A 13,968-nucleotide genomic window follows, 5' to 3' on the forward strand; every position below is an offset into this window, starting at 1 on the left:
CTACTGAAAGATGATAGGAATATTATAGAAATTCTACAGGCAGCAGTGTGATCCTTCCGTGACCATACGTTGCTACTTGTCACTTTGATCATGAAGGTGAGACTACTCTAGAGTATACAAACTGCAGTATTGTATAGAATTGAAACTGATGACCCCTGACTAGGTTATACATTTTATGGATATTTCATATTATATCCAATTCATAACAATAACAGTAGATAAAGAATTATAAACAATGAACACAAACAGTGAACACAGTAACTGCAGGAAGTTTGTGTAAAATGAGTGATTTAAATGAATTTTGAGCAGATTACTTCTTGTTAATATTAATGAGAGAGGAGTTATCCTCATATTTGTGGGAAATTTGTATACAATTCTGTCTGTATTATATATTTTTTCCATCATACAGACCTTATTGTCTTCTTTTTTGACTGTTTTCTTCTCATTGTTATTGTAGCTCTTTGGATGTTGGACTTTTCTAATGCGGGTTTGTTTATCAGAGAGTGAAGGCTCTGTGAATATTGCTTGTTATGCTCTTATGCTGTGTGATTTAAAAAAAAGTTTATATCTTGGAGAATGTTCATCTTCACCTGTTCTAAACACCTGGTAACAATGCAGGACACTTCTGGATGGACACTTGAACTCTAATCTTCCACTTCAGTAGCTTCAAAATCGGATTTTAAGCAGGAAAAATAGACATCATCAGCATCTCTGTGTCGTCCACTAATCGGAAGGTTGGTGGTTCGATCCCCGGCTCCTCTCGCTGCATGTCAAAGTGTCCTTGAGCAAGATAATGAACCCCAAATTGCTCCCGATGGTGGTATCTGTATGTCAATGCTTAGTCTCCGTTCTGGTGAGCAGTTGGCACCTTGCATGGCAGCCACTGCCATCAGTGTATGAATGTGTGTGAATGGGGTGAGTGTGGCATGTAGTGGCATTGAGTGGTCAAAAGATTAGAAAGGCGCTATATAAGTACAGTCCATTTACCATATCATCTGTTCACATTTCACAACTGTATATTGTGTATCTAGCATTTCTGTCAGTCTGCACTGCTGTTATATTGAGTCAAATATTTAACCTGAGTTGTCAAACATATGCTTGTAACACAGCTTGACATACAGTATTTGTTATCAGTAGGGTTGAGTGAGTACACTATTATCTGTGTCAGTTCGACCAGCTAATGAATCTGTATTCGTGTCTGGAATGGGCATGGCTTAAACTGGACATGGTTGATGCTTAAACCTGAAGTAGGTTTCAGAAGTTGTTAATTTAAGCCTGAAATTGATATGGGTTGATCAGAATTGCGATAGTCATTAGAAAACTATTTAGATTAAAGCCTCAGAATTGAGCTTCAGAGCAATGTTTCGGCTCACAAGAGGAAGAGAGCTATTTACACAACAAGTTTTTTTTAATAACGGTTACTATTTGAGTACAGACATTTTACTGTGATAATACTAAAAACTCCTCCGACTACTCAACTCTAGTTATCGTACAGCTTTTTTCCTAACGGTCCCTCACAGGAAACTGGGTGCCTTGAAAAAAATCTGATAACCAGCCCATTGTTTCCAAGTACAATATGAAACACACAAAATAAGAAGACAAAACGGTAAATCAAACAACAAATTACGAGACAAAAAATAGATTTCATTAAATGTCAGACATGAAAATGTATCAAGGGCCTTACAAAAGTCATACGGTCTTTAGCCATATTATTTATGAAGATGCTAATTCATCTGACAAGCATAGCTTCTCACTTGCTTTTTGGTAAAAGCTCCTTCCCACCACTGTAACTGTATTTGTCCCACAGCCTTTGCAGCGGGCCACTGCTATGAACCCTTTGTGAAGTATGGTAACCTGACCAGCAGCGACAGCACCTGGGCAGTGGGAGCTGTGGTGGAGTTCGCCTGCGACCCTGGCTATACTCTGGAACAGGGATCTGTCACCATTGAATGCATGGACCCCAACAATCCCCAGTGGAATGAGACTGAGCCTGCCTGTAGAGGTATGAATTTCAACCGGTATAGATGGGTAATTTACACTGGTTCACACTTCAGAGTTTTACTACAACTCTGTAGTTCACACAGCCACACCCTCTGGGATGGATACTATTCAGTACCACAACAAAGAAATTAGCTGCTCAAGTTACCTCCATCTTTAATGGATTTTATTTTCTGCTTGATCACAACATGGGGAGCATTTTTATCCAGGTGAAATAAACACTTAAACAAAGCAACTGAAGCAAACAAGTGTGCAAGTGTAGTGGACAACATTTGATATAAATTTAACAGAAGGAATTAAAGCTTGATTTTGTATGGGACCATGCGTTAAGTGAGTAATTAATTAAGTAATGAAGTGAGTCCCATTGGCTTTGGGTTTCTTCAGGTTCAGTTGCTGTCAGGTGAGGTGGGGCATGGATCTTATTTAACTGTTAGGTCCTCCTCAGGGTACAGGTTCTCCTGTGGAGAGACTGATACAGCAGTGCTACCTTGGACTTTGGGCAAGCTGCAAGTTACACACCTTAGCTTAGACTGCAGGTCATGCTTCATGCTTTTACACCTTTGTAAACCCATTAAGACCACTTTAAGAAAGCCTCTGCAGCCACTTACCCACCCTGCTGCTGTACAGGGCTGCGTATTAAACCTCAAACTTTTGAGACACTGAATAGCTGGTCAGATTTAAAATCTATCATTAAATCTAAATGTAGCCAGTTTTAGATTCTATCTTATTCTTATTCTTATTATTCTTGTGTGGCTGTCTTGTGCTCAATATTTGAGAGCTTTACCTTCTTTTATTAAAGGGTAACTTTGGTATTTTTCTACCTGGTGCCTATTTTGTTTTTTGTGTCTAAGTGACTAATGGGTACAATTGTTGAAATTGGTCTAGTATTGAGCAAGAGGCTTGCATCCGGGCAGCTGCGAAACTGTCTGCAACATAATTCTTATGGGAATTTGCACACCGTCAATGTACGTCCATTAAAAGTGCTTGCTTTTTCCACTGACAGGCCTGTCTGACAACATTATAGAAAGGATCCCTACAGAGATAGACCTTTTTGTGAAAGTGTAACATCCTTTCTGTTTAACCAGAATCAGCTATTATATCGATGTGTTCAAAGCCACCAGGCTACATTTACAAAAACATTAAACATTTCTCATTTTACCTCATAGTATTGTAACACATTCAACCTCAACAAAAACAAAATGAAACTCACCAAAACCTCAGTTGGTCTTTTCACTGTTCCGCCAATCACCAACTCTGGTTTGGTCGAAATAAACTCTTCAATAAAAAGAGTTAGATGGAAAAACTATTATATTCTCCCTACTATCTTGGATACCTGGCCTACCTCTTGATATATTCACATCTAACTACTGTATGTCTATATTTCACAAAGTGAAGTACTGAAAAATGTATATATATAAAATATATATATATTTTTTTATATTTATAAAAATAAAAGGCTAAAATCAATGGTGCCTGCAATTTTGACAACCAGCCCTATTGCTCTAGTGTGCTGATAAATGAACTTTACACTCACGGTTGTGTATGTATGTGTATGTTCCAGCTGTGTGCAGTGGCGAGATCACAGATTCAGCTGGAGTGGTGCTGTCTCCTAATTGGCCTGAAGCCTACGATAAAGGCCAGGACTGTATCTGGGGAATCCATGTTGAGGAGGACAAGCGGATCATGCTGGACATTCAAGTGTATGTATCTACCTTCCCACATGTGCAAGTTGATCTGCCCGCGATCACCCTTCGATGTGCATGAACCCACATTACTGCAAACCCTTCCCTCGCCATCTTTGAATCCAATCATCACAAACCCCACTTCATCTCCTGTGCTCATACGTGCACCAGTCCCCGGCTTCAAACAGTGCCATGGAAGCAGTTTGAAGATTACAAAGCGCTACCTCACCATGACTGGTAAAACACATTAAAAACACAACGCGTTGCTAATGAAAGAGCGCTTGGCTTGTGAATGAGATGCGTAAGTGCCACACAGACAAAGGTTAATTAGGTGCAGCGGAGAAAACTAATTATATCAGGGAGGGTTTGTTTGGCAGTCCCCCCGTCCCTCCACCACCACCACTCTTCCCCCTCCTCCCCCTGCTCCTGTAATGGCTGCTGTGTGGAGTAGAAGGTGCAAGTGTACAGCACAGGAGTGTGTGTTTTCTGTGATTGCGGTGCCAAGGTGAAGACACAGAACAACACACCCCGCCGTGTCTGAGCCCGATAAGTCAGTCAGCCGTAGAAAATCATTTGCCATTTGCAAGCAAATTAAGGAGGGCTCATTTGCATAGGTTGCATCTTAAGCTCTGTTTTTTTTCTTTGTTTTCTCTCTCTCTCTCTCTCTCTCTCTCTCTCTCTCTCTCTCTCTCTCTCTCTCTCTCTCTCAGAGCAGCACCTGTGCTCTTGTTGTACTTTAAGAAGCACTGATTAATGACTTCCTCTGGTTTTTGAAAGGAAGTCTGTCAACATAAGTAATTGCTGCTGTTCATTTAACAGAGCATGTGATTTCAGCAGAAGTGAAGGCACCCTGTGAAATCGTTTAGACAATACAAAACAGACTAAAAACTGTAAATGTGTTGTCATTGTACTACCTGCATTTTATTGTTAATATAGTGTTTTAACTTTTTAACTTTACAGAGTTTTCTGTAAAATTGATTGATTTTAAAGTTATTACTTCCCAACAGTGTAGACATGAACAGGAAACATTGGGAGAGAGAGACCAACACAACATAAAACAAAGATCCAGGACTTATTTCCATTATGGTCCCCGATGTTCCATCAGACTGACCTTCCAAGATGAAGACACCTGATCACATCATGCCACATCAATCAATCAATTTTGAATCTCTAAAGGTTCAGGTTAGCTGCTCTGGTATTGTGATCATGGACCTCTTCTGTCTTCTTAAAGTAATTGTCAAGTTAATGAGGGGCTCTGCCATTTAAGATCCTATAGGCCATATTAAGTTATATCAGATATGACTCTTATGATCTAGTCCTGGTCTGTTTTCTGTTTCAAGCTTTTGTCTAGGCCCCAGTATAATGAGCTAATGGCAGCTGACAGTTTTAGGAATGCCCTGTCTTGTAGTCCAGCCCTCCTGGCTAGGTATCTAGTTCTGGCATTTACCTGGGCTAAAACCTTCAAGGCGATGGAAGTCCCCTCCCCCATCAAGGATGCAACCCACATAGCAGACAGAGGACTTTGATGTAGTAGATGCCCCTTCAATCTTAATATCCAGTGCTGTTTCCTTATTTAACTGAACCTTTGAACTAAACAAGATAGACAGATAGACTCGGTCTGACATCATTGCACCCCCCACCACTTCTGAAGCCAAACCTATGCCTTTGCATAACATCTTCTGGAGTACAACCATGGGGTCAAAATTGAACTCTTAGCCCCCTTGAGGCAAGGCTCTTAGAGAAGTAGAATCATCAGCCTGGTGCTCATATTTGTGTTGTGGTATGTGATAAACATTGCAGCCTTTAAGGGTTGTTAGTGGGGATTTAGACCTTATGTCTTGTTGTTTGTGTGTACTGTGTGTACGTGTTTGTGCGAGCATCTGTGTGTACGGGGATAAGCTGTGCAAAGTCTGCAGCTCAAACTAAACTTGAGGTGTCAGCACACCGTGGTCCAGTTTCCCAGAGAGCGCTCATGGGAATATACCAAAACAGAGATTTCCACGGAGAGACGCATTTTAATCTAGCACAAAGCCTCCTTACTGTCTGAACATATGCCTAGCAGGTGTCTGAGCATTTATATGAGGCTTATCAATAGCAGCTGTTCTCCCTGAGCCCTCAGGGTAGACAGTGTACAGAGATATATGAGGCCTTTAACTGGTTCCTCATATACCACGCAGACACCTGTGCACATGTGCACGTATCTCCTGCTCCATCTGTGTAATGGCAGGGGGGACATTATCACCAGGGTGTATCAAATGACTTTTATGAATGGCCTTCAAATGAAAGAGGAGGGAGTGAAAGGTGTGATTAAAGTGAAAGTGAGGGAAGTAAAATGAATGAGACCACCCTCTCTCCCACAAAATACAGACTACTGTCCACTGCATTGTCCAAAACATTGTCTTTTTGAATAACGGTAACTTTTAAAGTGGTAATTAGTGTATTACCACTAAATGCATTATTAGAGGAACAATCCACCTCACGTGCTGTTACAGTGTAAAATGATGTCAAATCTTGAGTAGGGTGCAGTCACAGACTCATTTAGTGATTTATCTTTTTTTAAATTATATTGTAACAGCTTCATCTGCTTTCAATAATGATGTTTCTAATCCTGTGTTTATATTTTCATATTCACCTTTACAAAATATAAAAAAATATAGGGCAGTGAAAATTCCTACATTTTACATACATACAGTACCAACAACTACACTAATAGTAGTAACTGATGGTGATGATGATGATGAACATGAAGAAAATGATGACGACAACGACAACAGCCACATCAATGGGGGACAATGAGCAGTGACAGTAGTAATAATAACAATAATATCAGTAATATTAGCAGTGGGAATCAAGCAGGACCATGTGCTCTAGAATATCGTATTTCCTCACTGCTGATGATGCAATGTGGAGATTTATATTGATCACAACACCCCAGGTTCCCAGATGCTGAAGATAATGTTCATTCAATTTTGAAAAGCCAGAGTTATGATTTACAATATTTTCTGTCCAATTCTGTTGGTTCTTATTAGTTAGTTTACAACCAACACTTCCTCACTCCAACTCATCTGGCCCTCCACTTCAAAATATGACACTGTAGGTTATTGGATGTGCAGAGCTCTGCAGTCAAACTATCATCCCATTTCTTTATATGCAGACTGATATCCTATTTTTTCTGACCAATTTAAAAAGTAGTATTCCTATTTTGATGAGATTCACACGGGCCATGAACAGCAGTCCCCTGGGTTTGTTTGAGCCATTCATCCACCCCACCACCTCCATATGTGGACTTTGTTAATCTTTATACTATGGTGATGGTGGGCACATCCAGAAATGACTTAAGAGGTCTTACAGTGTCATATTTTGAAGAGGAGAGCCACTGATGAAGCTGTACTATTTGACGACTTGGGAGTGAGACCAGGTTGTGAATATCAGTTACATTATTAAGCTATTTATTGAAAACTTGAGAATATCAGTATCAGCGTCATACTATAGATTTAAGTGTGTTTCATGTAAACTTTTTTCATATGAATAAGGAAAATTGAACGCAAGTGTGTGTATCACCGGACAAAAACGGTTCCAACCATTTTCTTCCTGCATTTCATACTTTGAGAGAGATGGAAATAGCAGATCATAAGGTGAATAGTTGTATTTTGAATGTGTTGCCAGCTGGTCTCGGGGGCCAGGCCAAACTCAGCCCTGTTTTTTCAAATTGAACTAAATCAAATTAGTGTCAGAGAATGGAGGCTGTGATTGATTTTTCTCTACAGATGCACTGCAGAGCCGCACAAAGCCTTGTTTAGCTTAATCACAACAAATTTGACGCCAGCCGACAATATTTCTCAATCTGCCTCGCTCTGAGCAGGAGAGAGCCTTTATCCGTTAGCAATCAAATAAACATGGAACACCATGAGTTTAGAAGATGCTATACTCGTTTTACTATACTTGTGAGAACTGGTTGTAGAAGGACAAAAGCTTTATAAAGGTGAGGCCACTGTTCTTCCCTCTATATAATATGAGTTTAAGAGTAGGATTTAAGGTTAATATTATGTCTTATGTCTTCTATCTTTTTTAGGATAATAACTGGAATTTGTAGGGTTATGATTTTTTATGGTCAATAAGCATCAACGCTGCACGGAAACTCTGTGGAGGGGATGTTGTTAGACAGAGTCAGAGTTGTAGATTGGAGTTATTTATAAAGAAGGGAGGAAGTTGCTAGAACACGTTTTAGAGAGTTAATATGAATGATGAGTGGGACCCATAGTTTGGGACCCGCAGAATACTTACATTTCCACCACCATTGAATTTTGTGCTGTGTTTCATGAGTTTTCAAGCATGTTGTGGCTTTTAAAAATGTAAACCCTTTTTGGCAGAAAATAGTGGCCATTGCTCGGGTCCTAATCATATCTTAACACTTTTTCAGGCATACGCAGTTCCTTTAAAATGAGTTGTGGGAAAATGATATCCTTGGTCCAGACCTCTGAATACCACCAACAAAACCCATCCCCCCTTCTTCCCCTGGTTACTAGAAATGATCATCCAACAGAGCTTTGTAGGAAGGATTAAAAACTTGGATGTGACCACAAAACTGGTGACAAGCATGGAAATAACTCATTTAATTCAATTGAAGCAGCTGAGCAGGGTTATATATTAACGTACAGTTACAATTTCACAAAATGAATGAATCCTACTAACTACATTGTCCAAAAACTATTAAATGTTGCAATGTTCCTTCATTACCATGAACACACAGACTATAGTTTATTTTGACTTAGTCCCATATACGCTATCCTCCTCCCGGAAATACTCACTAGAACACCAAATGTTGGTTAATCCTCCAGTGAAATAGTCCCCAATCCCCAACAAATGCATTATTTCCTCCTGTTTGAGTAATGCTTGCTAAAAACTACAGTGAGCAGTTGCTTTAAAACATTGAGCATTTTTTAAATGAAACTATATATGTGCAACCCTTTTTAAAGATTTACATCATCAGTAGGAGCCAACTGAGAGATTAATTCATGGGGTTTGTCGATAAAAAGAGAATAACAGTAGAATTATCCTTTAAAGGTTCTGCTCATGTTTTCACTCCTAAGTCGTCAAATACTGCAGCAATACAAATTATGGCTGAAAAAGATTCCTTTATTTCGCAGATATAATCTTTATGAAATTATAGAATCCTTTTTTATTTCTGAGGTAAGGTATGAAGTGTGGAAAAAATTTACATTTCCTTTTGTAAAGTGATGTCTTTGCGCCTTGATACCACGACATACATTGTAGTGGAGGACCACTGACCAAGCTTTTTTGAGTATTTGATAAGTTGAGAGTGAGACCAGGTTATTTATTAATTAATTGTGGGCGGCTGTGGTGCAGAGGCAGAGTGGGTTCGATCCCTGGCTCCTGGTGCCACATGTTGAAGTATCCTTGAGCAAGATACTGAACCCCAAATTGCTCCTGATGCCGTGCATCGGTGTGTGAATGTGTATGAATGTTAGTTTCTGTTCGATGGACTTCGCCATCACTGTGTGAATGTGTGTGAAAGGTTGAATGTGGCACGTAGTGTAAAAGCACATTGAGTGGTTGGAAGACTAGAAAGGTGCTATACAAGTACAGGTCCATTTACCATTAAGTCACAATTTTGGATCTAAAATATGAACAATTCCCCTCCCTCAAAGAGTCATAATAAATACTGGCTGTGGTTTACGTTTCGGTCAGGTTATGTTCAGGTCAGAGTCACAGTTAGGGGTTCAGAAACAATTTGCTCAGTGGAAAGTCCTTACAAGCGTAGGAATACAAGTGTTAGTGTGTGTGTGTGTGTGTGTGTGTGTGTGTGTGTGTGTGTGTGTGTGTGTGTGTGTTTTATGTGTATGTGGCTGAGCGTGCAGCTGACAGAAGAAGAATGGTTCTGCCTGTGGAAAGACAAACACTCCCACCACTCCATTCGCCTGTTCACTTACTCACACATATTCCTCTAATTTCTTCCAGTTTTTGTTCAAAAAAAAGAAAAAAAATCAAAAATAAACATTTCATCTTCTGTCAGCCTCTTCCATGTGTCGATTCAATCCACGCCTCTTGAACCTTTGATTTTCCAGCATTCCCATAGTGATTAATAGCTCAATCTCAGGCTGGCTAATGAGTTTTATCAGGAGCCGCTGGTGATTAATTAGCAACAGCAAAGAGCATGTCACTGCTTTATTCTGGCTAAGCCATTTCTTCCATGCTCTAAATCTTCTCTCTACAAAGAGATAGCTCAGCCCCAGGTGACATTTTTAAACAGCTTTGAGGTTTGTAAGAGTTCCAGCTCTACAGGCTATGGACAAATCGGCACAAATACATGGCCCTTTGACAAACTGTGACAGTGAGTGCGGTTATTCAGCATGACATTGATTCATTCATCTCATAGAGGGAAATGTCTATGCTAATCACTGTAAGCGTCCTGATTGTTGTGCTCCCAATCAGCCGGAATCTGCCAGAAAACAGCATCTCAGATGTTTTAGAATAATCTGTAAATATCAAAGGGAAAATTCTGTTTTTTCCAACAATCACCAACGCTGGTGTGGTCAAATAGTATCATCAATTTACAGAGTTAGATGGAGCCAATGTAACATCGTCTAATCCTTGGGGAAAAATGTGCCCATCAAAGTGCATCCACTAGAAGTTGTTTTTGCCACTGACAGACTCAGATTATTATTGTAAGTGCCAGACAACATTATGGAAAGGACTCCTACAGAGATACAGTTTTTGTGTAAGCAGATAACAGCCGTAATATCACTATCACTCTTCACCAGACTCCATAGACGAAAATGGTCATTTTACCTAGCATATCATGGTAACATCGTAACTTCATTCAAAGTGGACAGAAACAAAATAAAACAGAATCGTCTTTGTTTGTATTTCCACTGTTCCAACAATCAATCTGCTTTGGTGGAAATAAATTCTTAATTCACTGACGTAGGTGACAAACACACTATCTTCTGCTGCACACAGAGGGACTCACATGCACTAACATGCACACGCTGCTTGAACTTAGAGCAGACCCAGAGGGTTGTGACTTCATTCGCTCCTCGGGATGTCATTACTCCTTTATATCTTTACATAGAAAATTGTTGTTTGCTGCTATATCAATGTTCAAAATCTCTTATATAAAACCTATATATAAAGTACAGTACCTGAATAAATATATTTAGTTACAACCCACCACTTGATAATACACATTTTTAACAGAAAGCATGCAGACTGTGACTTCCTTTGAATCTAGCTTGTGTAAAAATGACTACACAGAGCGGTTTCATAGACTGCCACTGTACATCTGCTGCTCAATTTGCTACACAAGCTACTTCGATTTCTAGGAAACTACCTTCTGTTTTATGTCTGAAGTTCTGGAAAAAGCTAAAAGTTAACCTCAAGTTTTTTATTTTTATTATAAATGTCATGGTTTACTTTCAGTCAACTGTGTGTTATATATAAAATTTCTGTTGAACTAAAGTCTTGTGGAGGCTGTTTTCAGTATAAGCCCCAACTAATGTCTCTAACTCAAACTCCAACTCCAAATTTTTTCTCTATATAACATGACGTGAACCCCAAGTTGACATTACCTCCGACAATGATTCCTCAGGACTCCTCAGGAGGAGGGAAACAGGGAATTCTGCCCCTCATGAATGATGCAATAGTGTCTCTCAGTAATAATAATGACCCGGCCTTGTTGTGGCCTTCTTTGCGCAATTACTGTCAGTTTAAAAATGCAAGAACACACCTGTAGGTTGTGACCTCATCATACAGAGAGAGTTTCATGGTGAGGGCAGAGAGGGGAGGGAGAGAAGGGAGTGAAGTGCGTTTATATCCATCAAAATTCTGAAAGGAAAAACTTAAATATTACCAAACAGTTCAAAAGCTGGTTAAGGTGGAAAACACTAGACACTGACTTTATTCTGCGTGTGTCCTGTTTAGGTTGAACATTGGGAAGAATGACATGCTGACCTTTTATGATGGAGATGACCTCACGGCTAAAGTACTGGGTCAGTATGGAGGATCCAAGTCCCGATTTAAGCTCTACACCTCCACCGCAGACATCACTATCCAGTTCCAGTCTGACCCTGCCACCAAGGTCTACGGCTACGGCAACGGCTTCATAGTCCACTTCTTTGGTAAGTAATGGAGCCAGCGCTCAGAGGTGACTGAACCACACAGAGTTTAAAAACAGCTGATACTAGCTGGATATTACCAATTTGAATTGGTGCATTAGCATAAAGGTTCAAGATAGTGCATTGCGTTGTATCGTATCACATTGTGTTGAATCAAATCGTGTTAAATTGCACTGCATCTCAATAGGGGTGAATCATATCGTATTGGTAGTTGCTTCATATGTATCTTTAATGTATTGGATTGTTGGCACTGCATAGATATGCTGTCATTGGCCTGCACATCCCTACTGGATGTTAACAGTTGCTGATATTCACTATCTTTGCATTCGATTATTTTTCTAAAAACTATTCAGTATTCAGGAGCCGTAGCGGATTATGGCACTGATCATTTAAAGGATGCGTGTGTAGGATTTAGTGGCATCTAGCGGTGATTTGCAGACTTCAATAACTAAACACCGCTCACGCCTGTATTTGACTGGGAATGAAAACGGCTGTAAAGTATGTAGGAGAAACTACAGTGGCCGCAAAACAAAAAAAAAGCTAGTGTTCGGTTTGTCCGTTCTGGGCTACTGTAGAAACATGGTGGTTCATCATGGCGACTCCATGGAAGGCAATCCACGACATCTACAGATAAAAACGGCTCATTCTAAGGTAACAAAAACACAATAATTCTTATTTTCAGGTGATTATACACTAATGAAAACATACCTATGAATATTATATTCCATTTTTGTCAATAGATCCTGCACCTTTAAAGTCCTATTTTAATCACGGAAGTGCAACAAGAAGAAGCCAGTGGTACGTCTAGGGTGCATGGCACACATATCATTTTGGTTCATGTGCAGCAGTACAAAAGTGGAATATACAGTAGATCAGAAAGTGTGGTTATTAATAAATAGACAATCACATGCCTGGTCTCATAGCTCAGAAACAGCTAAGCCAATAACAGTGAAGCATGACAACAATAGTCTGAAGAATTTAAAGACGCTCCATATATTGTTGTATGGATGAGTGGCGCGATGTGAACACACAGTGCTATAAATCTGCAGTTAGAGGTAGAGTGTCTTTACAATGATGAGAGAAGCAGTTTATATGTTCGCATGAAACTGACTAAACTGTCATTTCTATTCTACTGTACCTCACATCGTAAATGGTCACATTGTTTAGTAATTGATGTGACATAAAACATGAAACACCACTTCATGTTTAACTAAAAAGAAAGTTGGAAAGAAGGCAATAACACATTTATGAGCCCTGGTTGTCTGATGTCCAATGCATTCATTAATACAGGCATATTAACTGACCCATCTGATGTGTGTTGTTATTCTGTAGCAGACTGGTGTCATTTATATGTAATTTAATGAAGGTAAACACACTGAAGAGCCATCTGTAATGGCACTGCCCTCTGACACAGCACTTCACTCCAATCAGAGGCTTCAGATCTATCCACATATGTGTCCTGCTGCCTTCAGATGCTGCAGGGGTTTAATGAACTGAAGGACAAACTCTTGATACAGTATACAGCAGCTGGGGACAACAGATACTGTCATTTATGGATAAAAGCAGACTGATTTACTGACGTTTCTGCTGTAAACACATTCAGCTGGTATGTTTTATGCTGAATTAAACACATCTACAGGTTGAAGACTGCTTAAGTAGTTTATTTTTTAAGTATCATTCCAGTATGTCTTATCTGAATGAAGGGCCCACCAGTTTGTACCTCTCTTACCTGTGTACCTGCCCTTAACTATACTGTAGTTGTGCTACAGATATTTGTATATATAGAAGCTACAATTTTTAAATTGTCAACATGTTGCCAATTAATGTAGGGTTTTGCAGAACTGTAATATTGCTTTCTTGTTGCATTCCCCAGTTTGAATGTTTTAGGTATACTAATGAATCCAATCAGTCATGGTTAACAGGGCATCAGCTATCACAAAGAACTATAGTGGAAAGGCCTCAGAAATACAGTATCTAGTTATAGCCTACTATTCTGTTGTGAAGCAAAAGAAACAAACGTGCTTCTAACTTCCCTCTGAGTGCAGATTATCAGCATTAAATGGTTTTGAAGTCGTGGTTTTCACACTACATGACTGATCAGACAACATGATCATACTTTAGCAGTTATCTAGTGTTTCTGTGGTAGTACAAAA

General features: G+C 39.5%; 1 protein-coding gene across 2 annotated transcripts in view; it reads left to right on the forward strand.

Moving 5' to 3' along the window:
* The window catches only part of sez6b (seizure related 6 homolog b), a 214,839-nt gene that overhangs the window by 171,095 nt on the left and 29,776 nt on the right, over positions 1 to 13,968 (forward strand). For both annotated transcript variants that reach the window (XM_051397921.1, XM_051397922.1), the window contains exons 8-10: positions 1,808 to 2,002; positions 3,560 to 3,698; positions 11,622 to 11,818. In XM_051397921.1, the coding sequence (XP_051253881.1) occupies positions 1,808 to 2,002; positions 3,560 to 3,698; positions 11,622 to 11,818 (531 nt within the window). The remainder of the gene's footprint in view (positions 1 to 1,807; positions 2,003 to 3,559; positions 3,699 to 11,621; positions 11,819 to 13,968) is intronic.

The sequence above is a fragment of the Dicentrarchus labrax genome, unplaced genomic scaffold (genome assembly GCF_905237075.1).
Source record: "Dicentrarchus labrax unplaced genomic scaffold, dlabrax2021, whole genome shotgun sequence".
NCBI lineage: Eukaryota > Metazoa > Chordata > Actinopteri > Moronidae > Dicentrarchus > Dicentrarchus labrax.